This window comes from Myodes glareolus, chromosome 22, assembly GCF_982192425.1.
Source record: "Myodes glareolus chromosome 22, mMyoGla1.1, whole genome shotgun sequence".
Taxonomy (NCBI): Eukaryota; Metazoa; Chordata; class Mammalia; order Rodentia; family Cricetidae; genus Myodes; species Myodes glareolus.
The window spans coordinates 23,134,102-23,156,520 of NC_142047.1; the positions used below are offsets into that span (position 1 = coordinate 23,134,102).

A 22,419-nucleotide genomic window follows, 5' to 3' on the forward strand; every position below is an offset into this window, starting at 1 on the left:
TTTTAATTAAAAATATGTACTTCCAGTAAGTTAGCTATGCTAACTATCTCAGACCATTCAAAGAACTAAAGAACAGATAGGGCCTGCCTAGCTTTTAGGCCAAACCCCTCTCAGGAGGCTCATACCCCAGGCTTGTAGCCTGCCAAGGGCCCCCCAGTGACCATACTAGGCCATCCACTCCAGAACACGCACACCTACCATGGTGGTGATCTCAGAGAGGAAGCAGGAGCAAGAGGAGCCAGCAGGAGCCACATCTCCATTTCCTATGTTGGCTGTGACCAAAAACCACTTACAACCTGTTTGTTTGTCCCTGGCACACTGGTCTCAAATCTGTCCACAGTGTAGTAAGGGCCAGAATCACCACTACTTTAAGGCAGAACATTACCCCGCCACAGGCACACTACACTTCCTCTCCCTGTACATTGTGGTACATTCATATTCCTTCTAATACCTTCCTGCTTCGACCCAATCAACCTTTTCTTTTTCACCCAAACCCCAGTACCTTGTCTGCAGCTCTATCCACTTCTTTCCCTCAGTGAAGCCCTCTTCCCTGCTCCACGCCGACCCCACCCTCCATCTGAAGAATGCTACCCTCGCAGTCAGTGTTTCTAGAGGTTTTGTACCTTCAACCTCTGCTTATCCAAAGAGCATTCCTAGTCAGTCATTCTTCCTAAAAATAGCCCATTTCCCAAGTCTAAGGAAGCTGAAGCAGGATGATCATGAATTCAAGCCAACCTAGACTAGAGATCAGAAACACGATTAACAAACTTGAAAACAGATATTGGGGTTCAACCTGAAGATCAGAAAAGCAAGCAGCCAGTCACTGGCTCTTACTTCAACCTCAGTCCGAAAATGGTGATCCTGCCTCCAGGAAACCTCAGAATGAGACTGAGGCTGAGAGCTGTCTCCTCCAGCTTATAATCCTCTCTAGTTCTGGGATTAAGGGTGTGCATCACTACCACCTAGTTTCTATGGCAAGCTAGTGTGGCTACTGGGATTAAAGGCATTGTCATTGCTGCCAGCTCTGTAAGGCTGGCCAGTGTGGCTGTTTTACTTTTCTTATCTTCAGGCAAGTTTTATTTATTAAAGTACAAATGAAATGCCACTATATTTCCCCCTTTTGTCTAAAATAAAAAGAAAGCTCTAACTAATATAAGAAAAACAATATACAATAAGTACAATGACTATATACAGTATAAAGCAGGTAAGTAAGGGCCAAGGGTACAGTGTTAAGGAAAATACTTGCCCAGCAGGCACAAGGCCTCCAGCATGCAGAGGGATGGAGAAAGAAGATGGAGAAGCAGAGGCATGGGGGAAGGAAGAAGGAGCCCTCACACACAAGTAACATCCAGGATTAACCCCTGGGAGCTCCACCAGGGTCCTACATGAAATAGCTGAGAAACATCTCTCCCTGCTTCCAGCAAGGAAGAAAGAACTCACCAGGGCACCTCTTTCTTAAGGTCTGCTCTCAGGAGAACTCTTAACCAGAGTCTACTCTGCTAGGCTAGGCTGCTCAGAGTCCACATGACCTAGGGACAAAAAATACCCATCTCCACCTGGTTCTGCCTCCCTAATTCTAAGTCCAGGCCTCCCTAGTCACTCTGTCTCTCCTAAAAGTGAACAAGAGGCTGAGAAGCATTTGAAACATCCATATTCTGCCTCTGGCTCACCAGTTAAGGACCAGATCCCTAGACAACTTCATGAAGTTCAACTTCCCACTTAGCATAGAGCATCATGGGGAAATATAGAAACTCAACAACTTCACAATCTGAAGAACATGACAGGGATGCCTAGATTGGGAATTAAACTAAAGACTACACTGACTACCCGTTAGAGCCCTCAGTGTGTATGCTAACTACACAGCATGAAAACACAAAAGAACAATGTGGGGCAAAACAGCCAGAAGCCCGCAGCGGAGCCAAAGGCAAAGCTGGCAAGCAAGCCCCCTAGAGCAGAAATGCAGGCTTGTCTCAATTGCAGGAAGAACCTCTGGGCTTGAGGGTACTGCAAGATGTGGAACCACAAAGACAGAGAACCAAGACTGGGAATAACAGCAGAATACCTGAAGACAAGTGCAGAGGGTGAAAACATGCAGCGTCAACACCCAAAGGGGAAAAAAGCAAGGAACAGAGAATACTCAGACAGTGAGTGAGGCAGAACTTTCCCCAAATCAATGTCAGGCACCAAGTCACAGTCCAGGAGCTCCCAGAACACTAAGCTGGAAACTTGCCCAAAAATAAGCGAAATAATAAAATAAATAAAAACAATCCAGGCAAATCATTTTCAAGCTACAGAAAATCAAAGGGAAGTGAAACAAAAACGTTGTAAGAAGCCAAAGGGAAACAGCTTCCCTACAGAGGAGCAAAGATAAGCACTGCCCCCGATTTCTCCTCAGAAACTAAACACGCAAGGGAATAAGTGAAAAAATTGAAGGAAAAGGCAACAACAAAAGCAAACAAACAAAAACAAAAATCCAAGAAACCAACGAAAGCAACCTCGAACTGTGCACCCTGCTAAATTATACGTCAAAACTGAAGAGGAGGGGCTGGGTGATGAGCTGGGGTGAAAGCACCGGCTGCACAAGCATAGGGATCGGAGTTCGGATCCTAACAACCACATAAAAAGCAGGCATATGAAGCCATATTGGTCTGTCTGGCCTGTGCTACCGCCTGGGGACATGGAAGCATCCAAGTCTTGGGTCACGTCTGGGTCCATAGCCCTGCAGTAGCCAATGGTGATGTCTACGGTCCCTGCTACCATCAAGGACTGTGCAGATGACCAGGTCTGTCTGCCACCTAAGACCAGGTTGGGTGTGTGAGGGTCATGCTGCCACCAGGGCCATACTGATCTAGGTGGTCGATGCTGCCACTGGGGTCATGAATGACAATTCAGGCCCAAGCTGCTGCCAAGGGCCATGTCTGTATCCGTGGTCCTACCGCAGCTGGAGTCTGTGGTTATGCCCAAAGCCCATGTTAGCACAGGGGGTCATTGGAACCGTGCTGAACTGAGCCAGCCCTGTCCTTCACTAGCCCTGGGATAGCAGTCTGCCCCTCACTGGATACTGCAGCAGAAGAGCTGGCCCCACCCCTAAGGGAAGAGCTGCCTCCCTCCCACCCTACCCGCACACACTTAGGAAAGATGGCCCCATCCCTTACCACAGCACAGACATGCACCTCACCTGGGCAGCACACTAGAGCTGACCCTATGGTCAGGGACACAGGTGAGTCGACCCTGAAGGTGTGAAAGCAGAGCTGACCCCACACACACCCTCTCGTATGCTCCCTACAGCAATCCGGACAGAAAGCCCTGCACCTCGCATGGGCAAAACAGTAGAGGTGCCCTGGCAGTGTGTGTGGGGGTGACCCAGATCTGGGGGCCTAAGAGCAGGACAACTGGCCCCACTCTTTGCTACAGGCTACATTAGGAGCTAGCCTGAGGCAATGCTGGAAAGCTCACCCAGGTAGTGATGATGACAGAAAGCTGGCAGGCTGACCAACCCAACTACCACCCAAGACCAGAACCAGGGCTGTGGGTTGTCCCACCCCAACATCCGCCTCATCTATTAACTGTTGGAACATGTGAAGGGGACAAACCTATGGATCCAAAGCAGCAGGATCTCCAAGGCACAGGACAACAACAGGACAGCCAAGAGGAGCCCCGGTGACAGCACATTACCAGTGAGGTAGCACAAGCCACAGGCATCAAGCCAGACCAATGACTGGCAGAAAACACTTGCAAGTGAAGATGACTAAAGGGCAGACTGTGAGATTCAAATGACCATACTTTCCTTCCTTCCTTTCTTCTTCTTCTTCTTTTTTTTTTTGTTTGCTTTTTTTGGTTTTTCTTTTAAATTTCATTTGGTTTTTGGGGGGGAGGTTATAAGGGCAGAGGGCAGATGCGAGGGGATGGGGAGATAGATGAGAGGGATCAGGATATATGATGGGAAATCCAAAAATAATCAATAACAGTTAATAAATAATAATACATTTTTTTTAAAAGCCAGGCATGGCCAATTACATGTCTGTAATCCCAGCACTATACGGGGCAGAGAAAGAAGGCTCACTAGTGCTCACTAGTTGCGAGCCTAACTCTAGGTTCTGAGGCCCTGTTTCAGGGGAAGAAGACAGTAATAGCATGATCACCTGCACACATGTATGCATACACCCCACACACACACACACAAAGGAGCCTGGTATGGTAGCACACGCCTTTAATTCCAGCACCTAGAAAGCAGAGTCAGGAGGATCTCTGTGAGTTTAAAACTAGCCTATTTTACATAGCAAGTTCCAGAACAGCCAGGACTAAATAGACCATCTCAAAAGAAAGGTAAGAAGAAAAGTGGAGGAAGGGAGGGAGAGAAAAGAATAGAAAAGAACTTCCATTGACAAAAAATAAGGTAGTCAGGCATGGTAGTGCACATTTATAATCCCAGCAGAGGCAGATGGATGTCTGTCAGTTTCTCCCAACTTGATTTATAGAATTAATGTAATCTCAGTTAAAATCCCAGCAAGCAATTTTATATATAAAGACAAAGTGATCCTAAAGGTTGTATGGAAAACCTAGACCCAGGATAGCCGATACACCACTGAAGAAGAAAAGGAAGACTAATAGACTTATGCCTTCTTATTCTGTCTGAATTTTTTGCTTAAATCAAGCAGTCTCAAAGTAGGCTTAGGTCACAGTTAAGTCAACCTAGTAGTGCATATTAAAGTGTAGATTATCTGCCACAGAAGTAAAATGACAGCAAGTTTTCAGACTAGTTTCAGCTGCCTAAGCATCACTAATCACCACCAACACAGAAGCTTATTGTGTCTATAGGCTGCCTCCCCCACCAGAAACCACAACTCTTGAAAGACACCAAGTATAAAGCTCAGTGGTAGCACGTTTGCTAAGGAAATGCAAGGCCCTGGATTCAACTTCCTGTAAAGAGAGGGAGGGAAGGGGAAGAGACAGAGGGAGAGAAGAGAGAGAAGGAAACGGAAAGAAAGGTGGCCCCTGAAATCTTTGCTGTCCTCCTAGGCAAGAGAGAAACTCGCAGGGTCTCACACACACTGCACAGACATGTGTTCCAGAGCCCTCAGGCCCTCCTGACCACACACTAGTTCTCAGCAGGGTCACACACAGTACACAGGCATGTGTCCCAGAGCCCTCAGGCCCTCCTGACCACACACTAGTTCTCAGCAGGGTCACACACAGTACACAGACATGTGTTCCAGAGCCCTCAGGCCCTCCTGACCACACACTAGTTCTCAGCAGGGTCACACACAGTACACAGACATGTGTCCCAGAGCCCTCAGGCCCTCCTGACCACACACTAGTTCTCAGCAGGGTCACACACAGTACACAGACATGTGTCCCAGAGCCCTTAGGCCCTCCTGACCACACACTAGTTCTCAGCAGGGTCACACACAGTACACAGACATGTGTCCCAGAGCCCTCAGGCCCTCCTGACCACACACTAGTTCTCAGCAGGGTCACACACAGTACACAGACATGTGTCCCAGAGCCCTCAGGCCCTCCTGACCACACACTAGTTCTCAGCAGGGTCACACACAGTACACAGACATGTGTTCCAGAGCCCTCAGGCCCTCCTGACCACACACCAGTTCTCAGCAGCAGTCAGGAGCTCTTACCATGGCGTTCAGCTGGGAGTTGCTCGCCTGCGTGATACCAAGAATGTTGGTAGTGTGCATCACTTCAACTGAAAAACTCGGGAGCCAGCTCGCAATCCGGGACCCTAAAACAAGTCAGAATCCAACACAACAATGAGTGCCCTGGTGCCTGTCCCCCCCCCCCTTGTCAGTCGAAGTGTTCAGTCCCTCTACTGACAATGGCCACTCACTGCAGGCTCCTTTCTATCAGGCCTTCCTGTCAAGTGCTCTACCCAGATCAGCACTGAGCAATTATATAACACATCTAACACATCCAACATCACACAGGTTAATGACATGGCAGATGTGAAGCCAAACAGCCATTCCACCTTAATCCATTCTCAGCAAAGAGCCTAAGGAAGCTCTCCTGACTCAGTAACTGCTACAACAGCTGAGTTTCATGCCCTTCTTCCACCCAGCATAAAATACTGTTAATGTGGCGGAATCGCTTTCACAATACTTCATGAAGTATTTTCTGCTTAATAGGATTTAAAGATTTGACCTTGGTCTGAACATTGTGGTGCATGTTTTTTTTTTATAGGTATATGGGTGTTTTGCCTCCCTGTATGTCTGTACCATGCAGGTATGCTATACCTGCAGAGCCAAAAAGAGGGTGATCCCCTGGAACTGGAACTACAGTATGGGGGCCGGGAACCAAACCCAGTCCTCTGGAAAAACAGCCAGTGCTCTTAACCATTCTGGAGAGCCAACCCTCCAGTCCCTGGTACACTCCTTATATCCTGGCACTCAGAAGACAGAGGCAGGAGGATCTCTGCGAATTCAAGATCAGCCTGGTCTACAAACAGTGAATCTCAAGCCAGCAAGAGCTACACAGGGAGACAATGCCTTGGGGGACAACAGAGGAGTTACCTTAGTTTTCAGATTAAAAATTCAAAAAATAGCCGAGCCATGGTGGTGCACACCTTTAATCAAGTGCTGGGATTAAAGGTCTATCCTACTACCCCTTCATAATTAACAAAACCAAACCAGCTTCTTGAGGCCCCTCTTCCAACACATTTCGACACTTGCCTCCACTCCCCGTGGACCTTTCAGGGTGGCACCAATACTCTCACTGTATTTCAAAGACTTAAGCCAGAATCTGAACAGCACCGCTCCTAAGAAAATTCCAGAATGGGAATTTACACAACAGATGGCACTGGAACTGATGGGCTCACTATCCACTGGGTGCGTGTGAATCCAGGAAAGATAATCAGTGCCCCCATACAATGCCCAGGACCTCAGAATACACACTGAAGAGCAATCATGCTTTAAGAACAGAGAAACGGGGCTCCAGTTCTTACTCCACCTATGGAACTCCCTGAGGAGCCAACTCAAGAAGCCTTCATCGCATGTTTATATAACACACCAATAAACCAACTATTAGCAAAGGCTAACTATTAAACTGGTTATATGGGTTCCTTGAAGGTAAACTTAATCCAGTTTTACTACCTCTACATCCCCACCACAGTCTACTTCTTAATGGCACAGAATAACCCCTCGGTTCTATCTATCCTGAATACCTTTAATTGAGGTATAAGCCAGGCAGGCTCGCACAAGCCTGTAATCCTACCTCTAGGGAGGCTGAGGCAAAACTATCCTAAATTCAAGGCCAGTCTAGGATACACAGGAAAAAAAATGTAATAAAAACCAAATAAAGGAAATCAAAATGTAATACTAAAAGGACAAGATAGCCCTGTAGGTAAAAGCACTTGCTGCTAAATCTGACAAACCAAATTTAATCCCGAGGATCCATATGACACAAGAATAGAACCAACATTCACTACCTTCCCTGACCTCCACAGGTCACGGAGTATATGTACACATGTGCCACAAACATAAGCACACAGAATAAATGAATGGAATAAAAAGATGTTGCAAAAGTAATACTAAATTTGTCTAGTATTAGTTTTTATAATATAATAATAAAAAGGGCATTTTATAATCCTATCAATTTCATTTTAGGAAAGAAATCCCACAGAGAACTGTAGAGGTCACAGACAATTTACCATCAAAGTGGAAGAAGTGATTGTGCTGGTTTAAGCGAGGTCTGCCTTCTGCAGCTGCCACAGGGACCAAGTTCTCATCCAAGTTCTCTCCTTGCTGGTCTTCCCTGGCACGACTGCCATCTGCAATATTAAGAGACATCCTGCACGTCGGACAGGACGTGTCCTGTTCTAGCCAAGAACGCAGGCAGGAGCTGTCAAAAAGTCCAAAGGAAAGGACAGGAACATATTCATTGGCTCTTTCACATATTTGTGAGAATTCACCAGAATGACTTGTTTTTCTACCATTACTGACGTCTACTTCCCCCTAGCCAGATCTAAATGCTGGCAGACTTTTGTAGCTAAGTCCCTTACCCTCCTTGCTTTAATACACAGACACCTACCACATTCCTGGTAGTGGTCCCTCCTCAACCACGTCACAGCCCCAACTCCATTCAGTTACTTCAGAACCCACGAGACTTAATCATCCAGGATTCAGCCCTTCCATCCTTGAGTTCTCTACTCAAGTGATTTTCCTTTTTACTACTTTAGCTACTGGCCAGTATGGTTATAACCATGGCCTTGTCTTCAAAACAGTGACTTTGGAGATCTACCAATTCACTCCTCTCGACCTACCAACCTTACATAAAACCCTTCAATGGTATTCCACCCATCTAGTGGCCCTCAGGACCCTGCCTACTACTCCTAACTCGGCAGACACACTCCTTTCTCTTTTCCATGAGTTCACATACTGGCTTCTTCCTACTTCCATCAACACACCAATTCCCCAGTGCTAGAGCAGTCAGCCCCTGGCTTTTACCTCGACCTCAGTCTGAAATGGCGATCCTGCCTCCCTCCTGGAATCTCAGAATGAGACTGTGTCTGAGAGCTGTCTTCCTTTACCTTATATTCCTCTCTAGGGCTCGGATTAAAGGCATGTACAACCCGATTTCTATGGCAACTAGTGTGGCAGCTGGGATTAAAGGTGTTATTGTGGCTACTGGGATTAAAGGTGTGTGTTACTATAACCTGGTCTGTAAGGCTGGCCAGTGGGACTGTTTTACTCTCGGATCTTCAGGCAGTCTTTATTTATTAAAATAAAACTTAAATGCCACTACATCCCATCTTACATCCTCTCCAACTTGCTCTTCCTTCGCAGACCTCATGTCGGCTGATCCTCAAAAGTCACTCCCCTCCAAATCTGAATCAGATTACGTTCTTATTACTCTTCAGAAATCTGCCTGTGTCTGCCTCTTGAATACTGGGATAAAAAGTGTGTGCTGTCACTTCAAACCCTATTTCTTTTCTATAAAGCACACAGGTCAGTTTAAACTTCACATTCTCAATGTGCCAGTTCATTCAAATTCGGCTCTTACATTAGATTGCAAGCTCCACAAAGACCTCATTCGTTACTTTTATTTTATACCCACAGCCCAACACAGTCCTCTAGTCCTAACATAAAACAGTCTGTCAGGTTGGGCAGTGGTGGCGCACGCCTTTAATCCCAGCACTCAGGAGGCAGAGGCAGGCAGATCTCTGTGAGTTTGAGGCCAGCCTGGTCTACAAGAGCTAGTTCCAGGACAGGCTCAAAGCTACAGAGAAACCTTGTCTCAAAAAACAAAAACAAAACAAAAAAAAAGGCTGTCAGGACATTTGAGTGGGCTTCTCCAGTTCCAAAGCCTTTCTGATATTAAAAAGAAAAGACTGAAGGTGTTAAGTGGTGTCCTCTTCTTTTTTAATGGTTGCTGACTTTTAAGCTATGGCTATTCTAGTCAGCAACTGCAACTCCGGCTCTACCAGTTTGGCCACAAGAGGCACAGTCTGTGGAAACTGTTCCCTCAGGCAACAACTCTTTCAAAGCTAAAAGAATTTATGAATTTATCTAAATCTTTGTCCGGCTAAAGAACTCAAGATTCAAAGGCTGAAGTAGAATTCCCAAAGAAGCTGATTAGCAAGCAGCTCACCTAGATCCTCCTGAGTCTCCCTGGGAGTTCGGCTGCTTTTTCTCAGCCCTCCTTATAAACCCCTCCCCAGATGGCTCCTCCCTTCTACTTCCTGTCAGCTATTTGCTGATTCAGTCTCAAGACCGCAACTGAATTTTATTTAATCAAACACATCTTTGCATCATTAAACAAATGTTTCAGAGCATAAACAAAAGGTAACACACATTAAAATAATATTCTACTGTAGAACTTTAAGACAACTCTGAGGCCTCTCAGCCTTAGTGCTTTCCCCCTCCCCTGGGAACCAGGAATCTAACAATTACCCACACATGCACTGAAATGTTGGAAACTTTCCATCTCCCTGAGTCTTTGTAAATGTTCTCCAGATAGAACCCAGTTATTGAAATTGGGGCAAGATAACCCTTAAGATGTTGACTCAGTTCCTGATGTTTTGACTTAGTAACCCTTAAATGTTTTCTCTTACCTCACCTGATCTGGCAACCACCCTCAAGTCCTGGCTCAGGCCAATCATTGCTAATAGCCCTTTGAATTAGCCAATCCCAATAGCTGGAAAACAACCCCCAAGTTCCCCCTCCCTTGTTTCTATGGCTTTTTGCTTTAAAAGTAGCTGTACCAGCTATTCGGGATCTTTCTGGCTTCTTGAATGCTGAAAGACCCTGTCGTGACAGAATTAATTAAAATCCTCATGCTTTTACATCAACTGAAGAGTGAGAGTGTTTTCTTGGGGCAACTCCTCCTCAGTAATTGGACTCCAGGGTCCAACACTACAACAGTTAAGATTAAAAAAAAAATTTCAACCTGGTGGTGGTGCTGCACACACCTTTAATCCTAGCCCTGGGGAAGCAGAGGCAGGCGAGTCACTGTGAGTTTGAAACCAGCCTGGTCTACAGAATGAGTGCCAAGACAGCTCCAAAGCTACACAAAGAAACCTTGTCTCGAAAAACAAACAAAAAAAATTTTTTTCAATAATCAAGGGGCCAAAAGACATCTCTAAATCCATCAATAAGAAGACACTAAATTCATGCACATAATTATTTAGCTTAAACAGCTGTGATGAGATCTCTGAAATATGAGATTTATGGAAGGGCCTTGATCCTTGCAGAGGAGTCACTTGTAGCCTTCGTCTAATCCCATTTCAACACAGCTCTCTGTAAGATTTTTCTCTCCCTGGAAAATAAAACCCCTTAAAAAATATTATGGACATATTTATTACTCTAGAATGTAAATGGAGAAACATTATGAAGAAAGCTAAAAAATAGAAATTAAGATGGCAAACGTGGGTAAAGAATGGACTGAGAGCAAAAGAAGAGGCTCGGAATTAAAAAAGCAAAAACAAAAAAACCCAGTCACAGGCTCCAAGCAGCAACAGCAAGGCCAGGCTGAGGTAACATCCTTGCTCTACTGCTGGGATTATATTCAAATCCATGTGAAAAAGCGCCCAGAGCCCAGGAACAGAAGGCCACTCCCAAGCACCCTGTACAAAGCTCCTACTTGTGAAAAAGATGTCCGCAGGGAAGTTTCCTTGCAGCTTGCATAGAGTCCCAGCAGATGGCACAGTCGTCGTTATTGACAGCTAGCTCCTCTGGAGTGGCAACTGCAAACCTGTAAAACACATCACAGGCTCAGCAGGAACTCTTCAGACATATCCAACGAACACCATATTACACACCTAACCACTATAATGGCACAATTACACAGCAAAACTGATTAGTTAAAGTATTTTTGTTCTTCATAGTTCTCAGAAAACCAAGAGGGAAACTTCAGCACAAGAACTGACCCTGCAGGGGCTGGAGAGATGGCTCAGAGGTTAAGAGCATTGCCTGCTCTTCCAAAGGTCCTGAGTTCAATTCCCAGCAACCACATGGTGGCTCACAACCATCTGTAATAAGGTCTGGTGCCCTCTCTGGCCTGCAGGCAGACATGCAGACAGAACACTGTATACATAATAAATGAATAAATATTAAAAAAAAAAAAAAAGAACTGACCCTGCAGTAACAGTCCCACTGGTCTGTGACACATTCAGAACAGTTATGGACGTATCAGAGGAACCAGACCCCAGAGACCCAAACCGTTCCTGAGAAACAAAAAGCATATCCACTATTCCTGCACTTTCTGGTTTGGGTTAGCTTCAGGATAGCAAGTGAGTGTCTCCAGAGAGTGATTCATGCCCATAAACATACATGTGCAAAATGCAATCAGGACACACCTTCCTAAAACAAAGATGGCGGAAGATCACAGGTGCTTCTGCTCAGTAGTGACAACAGACAGTGACAAAAAATAAGAACGCTGTTTCTCCTGGGACCCTCCCCACATTCCAGAAAGAAGGTAAGGTCACTGGAGTACAAACCACCCTGCAACTACCTACGTGGGACACACTCTAAGCAGTCTGACATGACAGCCTGCACTCTTCTGTCCAGTTACAAGTATACAGAAGCACATTCTGGTGGAATGGGGAAGTGTTGCTATTAAGTGAGCTCAGATGAAAGCTGAACTGGGGACTGACGCAGTCAGATTATGAATTTAAAGCTGGCCTAGAGGATGAGTATGATGGGAGGAAGTAGGTCGTCGGCCAGGCACACACAGTTAAAAAGAGTAAACTCAGGCAACGTTGAGTCAGACTGTCTTACCTGGCTTCCATGTTCCCTACCACCCGCAAATAGTTCTTGTGCCGACGAATCCGCCGCTGTACCTCATGGAACAGGTAACGAAGCTGCATAAAGATGACCAGGCTAGCCATAGATAACCAGATGTTGCCAAACAACTAAGCAGAGATGGGGGAAAGTAAAATAAACAATAAAAACAAATGTGAGGGGCTAAAGACAAAGCTCAGTGGGTAGAATACTGAGCTAGGATCTCCAGCACCCACATAAAAAGCCAGGCCCGGCCATGCACATTTCAACTCCAGACACAGAAGGACTCTGACACTCACTGAGCAGACTACTTCACAAGTGAGTTCCAGACTCAGTGAAGAAAATCTATTTCAAAAAATACGGTGGAGACCAATAGAGGAAACTTCCAGTCTCCACACTCATATCTGTGTGAGGTGAGCACATATACACAAACATGTACATGAATTACACGTACACTCTCAAACACACACAAACACATATGCGCATGCAAGTGAATTTGCTAGTGACAAAGGCGCATGTACAACAACAGAAGCTATTTTAGGTGAAAGGGAAATGGAATACTCTTTAAGTAGGTAGATGCATGTATCTATTTGATTGCCCTAAACACAATACACTGGCTCATCAGCTGAGGTATCCCACTGCCAGCAATCTTTCCTGAGTAATTAACCAGAAATTTAAACGCTTAATGCAAAAAGAATGTCCAGCCATACAGACTTATATACACATAAACATACACGTATTTCTGGAGAATGGAGTAGGATCTTCTGTATCCCAGATTGTCCTGACACTCATTATGTAGTCAAATATGACCTTGAACTCCCAGCCTTCCTGCTTCTTCCTCTTAAATTCTGGGATTATGGTCATGCATCCCCACCCCCAGTTTATGCAGTGCCAGGATCAAACTCAGGGTTTATTCATGCTAAGCAAACACTCTACCAGCTGAGCTATATCCCCAGCCCAAGCATTCATGCAATTATAAAAAAAAAAATACGTAAATCAACAAGATGCCCAACAGAAGAACAGGTAGATTGTAAGTTTATATAAAATAATTCATTTGAATCACATTGGACTAGATGTATATAAAATATAGATTATATTTATTGGATATATATGTGTGTGTGTGTGTGTGTGTGTGTGTGTGTCTTCTCTGTCATTTTGGAGCCTGTCCTGGAACTGACTCTGTAGACCACACTGATCTCGAACTGACAGAGATCCGCCTGCCTCTGCCTCCCGAGTGCTGGGATTAAAGGCGTGTACCACCATTGCCTGACTAATTTATAAATATATTTTAATGTCATAATTTATACAAAGTAGGTTTGAGTGTTAATTTACTACTAACATTTTTGAGTAAAAAGATAGGATATAACTACCTTGATGGGGAAAGCCTTGTTAACCAATAATCTTTAAGAGGTGTAACCTAGTTTAGGCATGGCTTTCTGGGACCAGGAGATAAACCTGTGCACCACCCAGATGTGCTCTGTGTAGTTTCTCCCATGGTCAAGCAGAGCCTATATCTTCCATGCTTGTGGCGTGAGTTTTCCCCTTATAATAAATAAAATATATTTGTCTATCTTTAAGCTAGCCTGGTTATTCCACATCTAGGTAACAGCTTCACTACCTTAAATATACTAACATGATTTTTTTCTAACTATATAATATCTTGAAATAGAAAACTATCCACACATCCACTGTTAGAACACATGTACACACAGAGACACACACACACTCTCTAAATGTAAGAAAGCTTTTTTTAAACAAAAGCAGAGGAATACAACAAAATGTGAAGCTTGTACTTCAAATGTCAGTTCTAAATGTATATAATTTCATTACATTGTATAGACTTTGGATCTGTTTAACTCGATGCATAATGTTTATTTATTTGCAAGTTTCTATAATAAAATTTATAAAATTAAAAAACACAAAGTGTTGTTTTTCTTCATTTTGCGGTTGTGGCGGCACACCTTTAATTCCAGCACTCGGGAGGCAGAGGCAGCTCAGTCTACAAGAGCTAGGTTCAGGACAGGCACCAAAGCTACAGAGAGAAACCCTGCCTCTAAAAAAAAAAAACCAACCAACCAAACAACAACAACAAAACCAGAAAGCGACCATTTCTGGAGGTCAAAGGACTGCTTGCAGAGCTGATTCACTTCTTCCACCGTGGGTTCTGGGTATCTAGCTCCATGGTGTCAGACTTGTCATGAGGCACCCACCTTTACCTTCTGAGCCCATTTCACTGGCCCTTTAACTTATAAATGTGCACGCCCCACTCTGCCAGTGACCTGAATGTTACTGTGACGAGTTTATAAATAAGTCCCCATGACTACACTGAGTCTCACCATCATTAGTTAGTTTTTTTTTTTGTATGTGCACATTTGTCTGTCTGAAGGTGTCGGATCCCCCACGGAACTGGAGTTACAGAGAGTTGTGAGTGCTGGGAATTGAACCTGGGTCCTCTGGAAGAACAGTCAGTGCTCTTAACTGCTGAGCCATCTCTCCAGCACTCTAGTAGATTTTTTAAAAAAATGTTCACCTGTCAAGGAGGCTTATATTTCCCTTCTGTGGTGCTGGGGACCACTAACCCAGGACACTGAATATGCTAGGCGGGTGCTCCACCTCAGGTTTCCCCAGAGTTCTTGGTGTTTGAGACAGGGTCTCAGTATGTACCCAGGCTGTCCCTGACCTTCAGGAAAATTTCTGCCTTTGCCTAACAAGTGCTGGAATTACAGATGGGTAAAACTGGCCTTGCTTCAACACTGACCATTTCTGACACACAAACTTAAAGCAGTAGATATTAAGTACAAGCATTTGTTTTTCATTACAAAGGTTAAAAAAAAAAACCTATAAGGAGGTAAAGACAGCAAGAATTCCCAGTACCACTAGAGAGAAACTGTTCAGTAGAAAAAAACCACAGACACTAAAGAAAAAACCCCTTTTATCGTGCTCAAAGAAAGCTCTCCTGACTATCAGCAGAGTTAACCAAGTCTCCTGGCACAGCAAACACTTCCTGAGCTGGGCACCAACCAAACACAGCACTGTTTTGCACCCAGCCACCAAAGATGAAGGCTGCCCAATGATACTCAAGTCTTTGGTTCATCCCCATCTACTGAGCATTTCATTTCTTTAATGTACAAACCAGTGTTCGTGTCTCGAACCCCTCAGTCCTCTATCAGCCCTCTTCCTGGGGGACTCACCAGCATGTGGATGTGGTGCATGAGGTCCAAGGACAAGAGAGTGAGCTCCATGACAAAATCGGTGTAATACACGTAGGTTCCCTTCCCTTCCCAAGTCCCTTCATGGTTAAGGTCCCAGAGGTGAATTACATATCTACAATTTAGACAGAAAAATGTGTTAACTTACTGTTACAAGAAAATGTACTTTAAACATGTTATAGTTTAGTCACATTTTCATCTATTTTAAACCATTAATCTCAAAATAAACTGAACAAGTAAATGCCAATCATCCAAAATTTCTGCTCACCTTAAAATCACATGAGCTGTCCTCACTGTCACAAGAAGAGACTGCAAAAGAGAAATCCTTCTTACTTTAGTTAAAAAGCAGATTTCTATAAAACAAAACTAAAACAAGATGAAAAGTAGATTTGTCAAATTTATCACCCTTTCACTTCCTCTGCTCCATCGCCATGGAATATTTTCACAACACAGGAGCCCCACTTTTGTTGAACCTTTTCCAGTTGAGAATGATGAGCAGCTGTCCCTCCCCGTCTCCCAAGAATACCTTCTGCAATGATGAGAGGTCCTCCTCACTATCTAACAATCTCTTCTATCGACACAACACCAAGTCACCATGATTGCTTACCTGAAAGGGTATCCCACTAGGGTAACACTGTAATGCCAACTATGACTGCCCTACACGAGTAGCAGTTCTATCCTGGGGCTTTTGTACCCTTCATTTACCAGAACAAAGGATAATGAAGGAATCAAACCAGAAATAAGACTCTAATGCACTGGTTCTGGTGGCGCATGCTGTGGGACAAATGGTCTTGTATTGTTTTAATAACATGCTGATTGGCCATTAACCAGGCAGGAAGTATAGGCAGGGTGGCAAGAACAGGAGAATTCTGGGAAGAGATAAAGTCAGTCTGCAGTCGTCACCCAGACACAGAGGAAGCAAGATGAGAACACCTCACTGACAAAGGTACCAAGTCACGTGGCTAACACAGACAAGAATTATGGGCTAATTTAAGATGTAAGAATTAGTTAATAAGAAAAAACTGAGCTACTAGGCCAACCAGTTTATAATTAATGTAAGCCTCTGTGTGTTTCTTTGGGACTAAACGGCTACAGGACCTGGTGGGACAGAAACCTCTGCCAACAGGCGCAGGCCAGTAGGATTTGCTGAAGGAGGCAGAAGCAGGAGGATCTGGAGTTCAAGGTCAGCTTGAACTACACATTTGCTGGGTGGTGGTGGTGGTGGCGGTGGCGGTGGCACACGCCTTTAATCCCAGCACTTGGAAGGCAGAGGCAGGCAGATCTCTGTGAGTTCAAGACCAGCCTGGGCTACAGAGCTAGTTCCAGGACAGGCTCCAAAGCTACAGAAAAACCCTGTCTCGAAAAATCAAAAAGGGGTGAATCTATTTGCTTGCTGTTTTGGTTTTTTTGAAACAAGGTCTCACTAAAGTTTTATGAAACTTAGCTGTCCTGAAGATAGGTTTGTAGACCAAGCTGGCCTCAAGCTCAGAGATGCTCCTGGGTTCTTCGACTATTAAGTATGTGCCACCACACAAAGCCACTCAGCCTACTTTAACTGTGTTTACTTCTAAGTATAACGTTTGCTGAGTTTGGCAGATTATTAAACTGGAAGTAGATATCAGCAACAACAACAACAAAACAAATAAGCTTATCATTCAAACAATATTTAGCAATAAAATATATCTAAAGCAAACTAATTACTATATCTGTTTTAAATAGGTCTTTTAAGGAGGAAACACTATTACATATTTTTACAGATACATATTCAACTGGATTACAAATATTTTCCTTAAATACTTAAATGGCTTCCAATTTTAAAAAACTTATATCCTATGTGCATTATGCACACCATGTAAACACCTGGTGCCCTCTGACATCAAAAGAGGGTGTGGGATCCCCTGAAAGTGGAGTTAAGGACAGTTGTAAGCTTCCATGTGGGTTGCTGGGAAGGAAACCCGGGTTCACTGCAACAACAGTAAGTTCTCTTAGCTGCTGAGTGGTCTCTCCAGCCCACCCCCCTTTTCTAATTTTATTGACACTACATTATGCTCTGAAATGAATACTTCCGGGCAAAAATAAACTTTAACCTTGCTTCTAACAAATTCCTAAATACTTACACATAATCCATTATAAAGATAAATAACTAGTTTCAGTATAGCTACTACACAGATCTCTCTTATCCAAAGTAGGTATGTTGTTTCCTTCCTTCCTTCCTTCCTTCCTCCTTTCCTTTCCTTTCCTTTCCTTTCCCCTCCTTTCCTTTCCTTTCCCCTCCTTTCCTTTCCCTTCCTTTCCCTTCCTTTCCCCTTTCCTTTCCTTTCCCCTTTCCTTTCCTTTCCCCTTTCCTTTCCCCTTTCCTTTTCCCTTTCCTTTCCCTTTCCTTTCCTTTCCTTTCCTTTTTCCTTTCCTTCTTTCCTTTCCTTTTTTCCTTTCCTTCTTCTTCTTTCCTTTCCTCCTTTCCTTTCCTCCTTTCCTTTCCTTCTTTCCTTTCCTTTCCTTCTTTCCTTCTTTTTCCTTTCCTTTCCTTTCCTTTCCTTTTTTTTTCTGAGACTGGGTCTCACTTTATAACTCTGGGTGCCCAGGAACTTACTATATACACCAGGCTGGCCTTGGACTCAAAGATGAGCCTGCCTCTGCCTCCCAAGCACTGGGATTAAAAGTGTGTTATATATGGCATTAATGCGTTACTATATAATACTAAAGGAACCTGCCCTTCTGGTTTGTACCTGTGCTTCCTCTGATTTGTTATTCTTGTATACTATAAAGCAGATAAAGGTAATCTGATGTGATAGTACTGACTATCAACTTGACAGACTCTGGAACCACCTGGATGGAGATGGGCCTCTAAGCACGCCTATAGGGATCGTTCTGAAACCCACCCCAGACTGGAACCCTGGACTGTAGAGACAGATGATGTGGGATGTCCTTCTGTATATGTGTTGCTTTTATTGGTTAATGAATAAAGCTGCTTTGGCCTATGGCAGCAGAGAATATAGTCAGGCTGGAAGAGATATATAGAGAGAGTAGGCAGAGTCAGCAGAGTCAGGGAGATGCAATGTAGCTGCCAAAGGAGAAGGACACGTGGAACCTTACCGGTAGGCCAGAGCCTCGTGGTGATACACAGATTAATAGAAATGGACTAATTTACAATGTAAGATGTAAGAGTTAGTTAATAAGAAGCCTGAGCTAATAGGCTAAGCAGTGTTGTAATTAATATAGTTTCTGTGTGATTATTCGGGTCTGGGTAGCCAGGAACGAAAGAGCAGTCTTCATTTACAGATAGAAGGAGAACTCAGCAGCAAGCATGCATTCGTTGCTTTCTGCTTCTACAGTGCAGATGCAATGTGATAATCAGCTTCCTGTTCCTGTCACCATGCATCTCTGCCTGCTGTCATATCTTCCCTGCTAATATGAACTGTATCCCTCAGGAACTATAAACCAAAACTCAGCCTTTCTCCCTTTGTTGAGTACTTAAACCATAGCAACAGAGAAGTAACTTGGATACTCAGACAAAGCACTAGGAAACATCTATAGGTGATCAGACACTGAATTGGCCAGTAAATGATTCACGGGTGAGTCGGATATACATTGTGGATGTCCTAAACAAGTAAATGACATGTTTCAGCCGGGTAGCACCCAGCGTCACTGTGGCCCTCAGAATGGTGCAGAATTTACAGCTTACACGCTGTGGGGCTGAGTGTGTGAGCTGAGTAGCAGAGCACACATGGCCCTGAGTTTACAGCCAGCACCAACAAACAACAACAAAATAAACTTTATGAATTGTTATTTTCAGAATTTTCCACCTAATAATTTCAGGTATCAACTTACTGAAAATCACTTAAACTGTGGAGACTAAAATCACAAATAAAAGAAATTGCTATATTTTATTTTCCTAATTAGCAATTATAGGTAAAAGTATTATAAACTTTGTCTTTAACTGAGGAAAAGGCAAATATATTAGTTATTGACTATAAAGAGTATGAACAGGCTAAAGAGATGGCCCAGTAGTTTACAGAACTTGTTCCTCTTGCAAAGGATCCAGGTTTGGCTCCCAGAATGCATATGGTGGTGGTTCACAGCCTTCTATAACTCTACTTCAAGGGGGTCTAATGCCCTCAACTGACTTCTGAAGGCACCAAGCACACACACAGTGCATATACATGCATGCAGGCCAAACACTTTGACACATTAAAATAAAACTAAAAAAAAAAAAATCAAGGCATTAAAAAACTTTGGGTTTTGGGTGGTGTAGATAACTTAGTGGTTGAGAGCACTGGCTGCTCTTCCAGCGAACCAACGTTCAGTTCCCAGCTGAACAGACACATGGAGGCTCCCAACTGTCTGTAACTCCAGTTCCAGAGGATCCAACAACCTCTTCTAGCCTCTAGAGGCACTGCATATACACGGTAAGCAGACATAAATGTAGGCAAAACACCCATACACATAAATAATAATAAATAAACCTTTACTTTTTAATTGGGTTCTACTGAAAAGAGAAAAAAATGGTATCTCCTGCAAATTTTAAAAAGTAATTTTTTATCTTTAAATATTCAGAGAGGATAGCCTGCACCTATGAGTATGCAAGAAGTGCTAGCTGAGCTCTGTCACAGGGCAGTAAAATTAAAAGAAAGAGAACATGAAGGTGGAAAAGCAGCATGTTGCAGAGGGTCCGGGGGAGCCCAGGGGAAAACTCGAGATAAACACCATCATGATAAATTGTTTGCATGAATAAAACTGTCAAAGAGCAAATAAATACTCTCTCTATAAAAAAAAATCAGGCTGACAAATGGTTCAGCAAGTAAAGGCACTTGTCACTACACCTGACACTCTAAGTTTAATCCTGGGACTCACATGGTGGAAGAAGAAAACTAATTCTCACGGGTGGTCCTCTCACCTCTAGACATATGCTGTAGCACACACATGAAATAAATAAATGCCACTAATTTCTTTTTCTGCCAGGTGGTAGTGGTGCATGCCTTTAATCCCAACACTAGGGAGGTACAGGCAGGGCTACACAGAGTAACTCTGTCTTGGTGTGGGGGGGGGGGCGGTAATGCCAGTTAAAGTCAAAGACCAAATACCTTTTCAAATAGTCTGGTCTCCTTGAAAATGTTTAGGAATCTAATGACTGTGCCCAGCACCTTACCTCTGCAGCCATGAAAGCCAAGGTGTGCATGCCATGTGTGTAGCCTGTAACACAGCAGACAACTGCCAGTCCACAGCAGGAGAGCAGCATAGCAATCAACAAAGACAGGACTCTCCCGTGGCTGCTCATTGGTGTGGTGGGAGAGAAGGAAAGCTGCAAAACAAAACAGAGAGAGTTCACTCCCCCACGACGGCAACCTCCCAGAATTGAAGACAAAGCTTGCTATCTTTGCTTGGGGCACTACAGTAACATAGAAAAGCCCAAATTCGACCATGACCTAAATGCAATGAGTTTTGATTTTTAAAACTTTATCATTTAATTCACCAGATACAACAGACACTATACTCTGATTCTCCAGTATCCTTCTACCATGAGATTACAATCTCTAGAACATGTAGGACTTAGAACAGTATCCTGGTTCTGCTGTTTCTGTTCGTCTTGCTCTAATCTTCACCTCAGAATTCACTTGGAGCCTGCTAGCCTGTCAGGGAAAGAACAATGGAGAGGAATTACAGGATTATCACTCATAATGGCATATTAATACTAGGCAAGGACAAGAGACTGCCTGGAAAAGGACCTGGAGTTGTAATTCCTGTTGTACTGAGTGTAGGCTATAACCAGCCCAGAAAGGAAGGCTGGAAACTCCTATTTGTAACAAGAATGGGGACTGGAAAAGAAAGAAACCCTTCAAGAGTGAGATCAACTCTGGAAGAAGTCAATACCATCTCCATGAACACTGAGTAAAGAGAGGGACACACGTCCTAGAGTGGGCTCAACTGGGAGGCAGCACTTCAAACCTGTTTGCCTCCGCCTGTATCAGGTGCTCGCTGTGCAGGTCTGACCTCAAGTCACAGGCTGATCTTATACCCAAACAGGAAGTAGAAACAGCTCTTTCAGTCTTGACACCAAGAAAAACAGCACAAACCAGTGAGAAAGAAAAGCGCCACAACCAGGGCAAAAGGAGAAGGAAACAAAACAAAACAAAAAAACAGGAAACATCCAGAAAAGTTCAGGCTGTACACAGCATCACAGTTCCTGACCTAAGATAAGGGTGGTGGGGGTGACTACAGAGCTTGGGGATGACAAGGGTGAGGTGGCCCTACAGCTGTGGCGGAAGCTCCTCCAGAAAGAGGCTGTGACGATGACCTAGAAGTCCCCTCTGAGGTATCCCAAGCATGCAGCCTGTGCCTTTCTCACTTTACTTCTTACATCAAACCTGGCACACACATGTGACTGAGCAGTCAAAGAGGTGGGCTAAAAACTCACATATTCAAATCGGTCTTTGCAGAGCTGAACCATTAAGTGCAGAAAAACAAGTCCGGCAAACCAGAGGCACCACATCACCACCTCCTCCACAGTCTGGACATTCAGCACACCAAAAATGAAAATGAACTTGTAGAAAATAAAATTCCAAAACTTGTCTTTGAGATGCTAAAAAAAAAAAAAAAAAAAAAGTGGGTAAAGGTGAGTTCCATCATAACAAGTCTACGTACGAGATGCTAACGTAACAAAGCAAGCTTATGGCGCATTCCTCACAGAATAGGGCCGGACAGCCATAAAGTGATCTCATAACTGAAACTTGTAATCTGGAACAGCCAGGAAGTTTCAGCCAACAAAAAAGTAGTTATATTAGTCTAGTACTTACACAAAATATTTTATGTTTACATGTATAGTAGAAAATATCAACAAGTATTACTTCAATAATTTTAATTATTTTTTATTTATATTATTTCTGCACTCTGACTTAATCAACAATAGAAAAGATTAGATTTTCTAAATAAAATATTAAGCAGGGCTGGGGAGATGGCTCAGTAGGTGCAGTACTTGCCACGCAGCA

At 43.8% G+C, this 22,419-nt stretch overlaps 1 protein-coding gene across 1 annotated transcript in view; it reads right to left on the reverse strand.

Moving 5' to 3' along the window:
* Amfr (autocrine motility factor receptor) overlaps window positions 1–22,419 on the reverse strand; it is a 41,538-nt gene that overhangs the window by 7,545 nt on the left and 11,574 nt on the right. The window contains exons 3-10 of the mRNA XM_085681964.2: window positions 21,849–22,013; window positions 20,583–20,735; window positions 15,705–15,745; window positions 15,419–15,551; window positions 12,225–12,358; window positions 11,089–11,199; window positions 7,658–7,848; window positions 5,634–5,737 (exon numbers count right to left, since the gene is read on the reverse strand). Of these exons, the coding sequence (XP_085538090.1) occupies window positions 5,634–5,737; window positions 7,658–7,848; window positions 11,089–11,199; window positions 12,225–12,358; window positions 15,419–15,551; window positions 15,705–15,745; window positions 20,583–20,735; window positions 21,849–22,013 (1,032 nt within the window). The remainder of the gene's footprint in view (window positions 1–5,633; window positions 5,738–7,657; window positions 7,849–11,088; window positions 11,200–12,224; window positions 12,359–15,418; window positions 15,552–15,704; window positions 15,746–20,582; window positions 20,736–21,848; window positions 22,014–22,419) is intronic.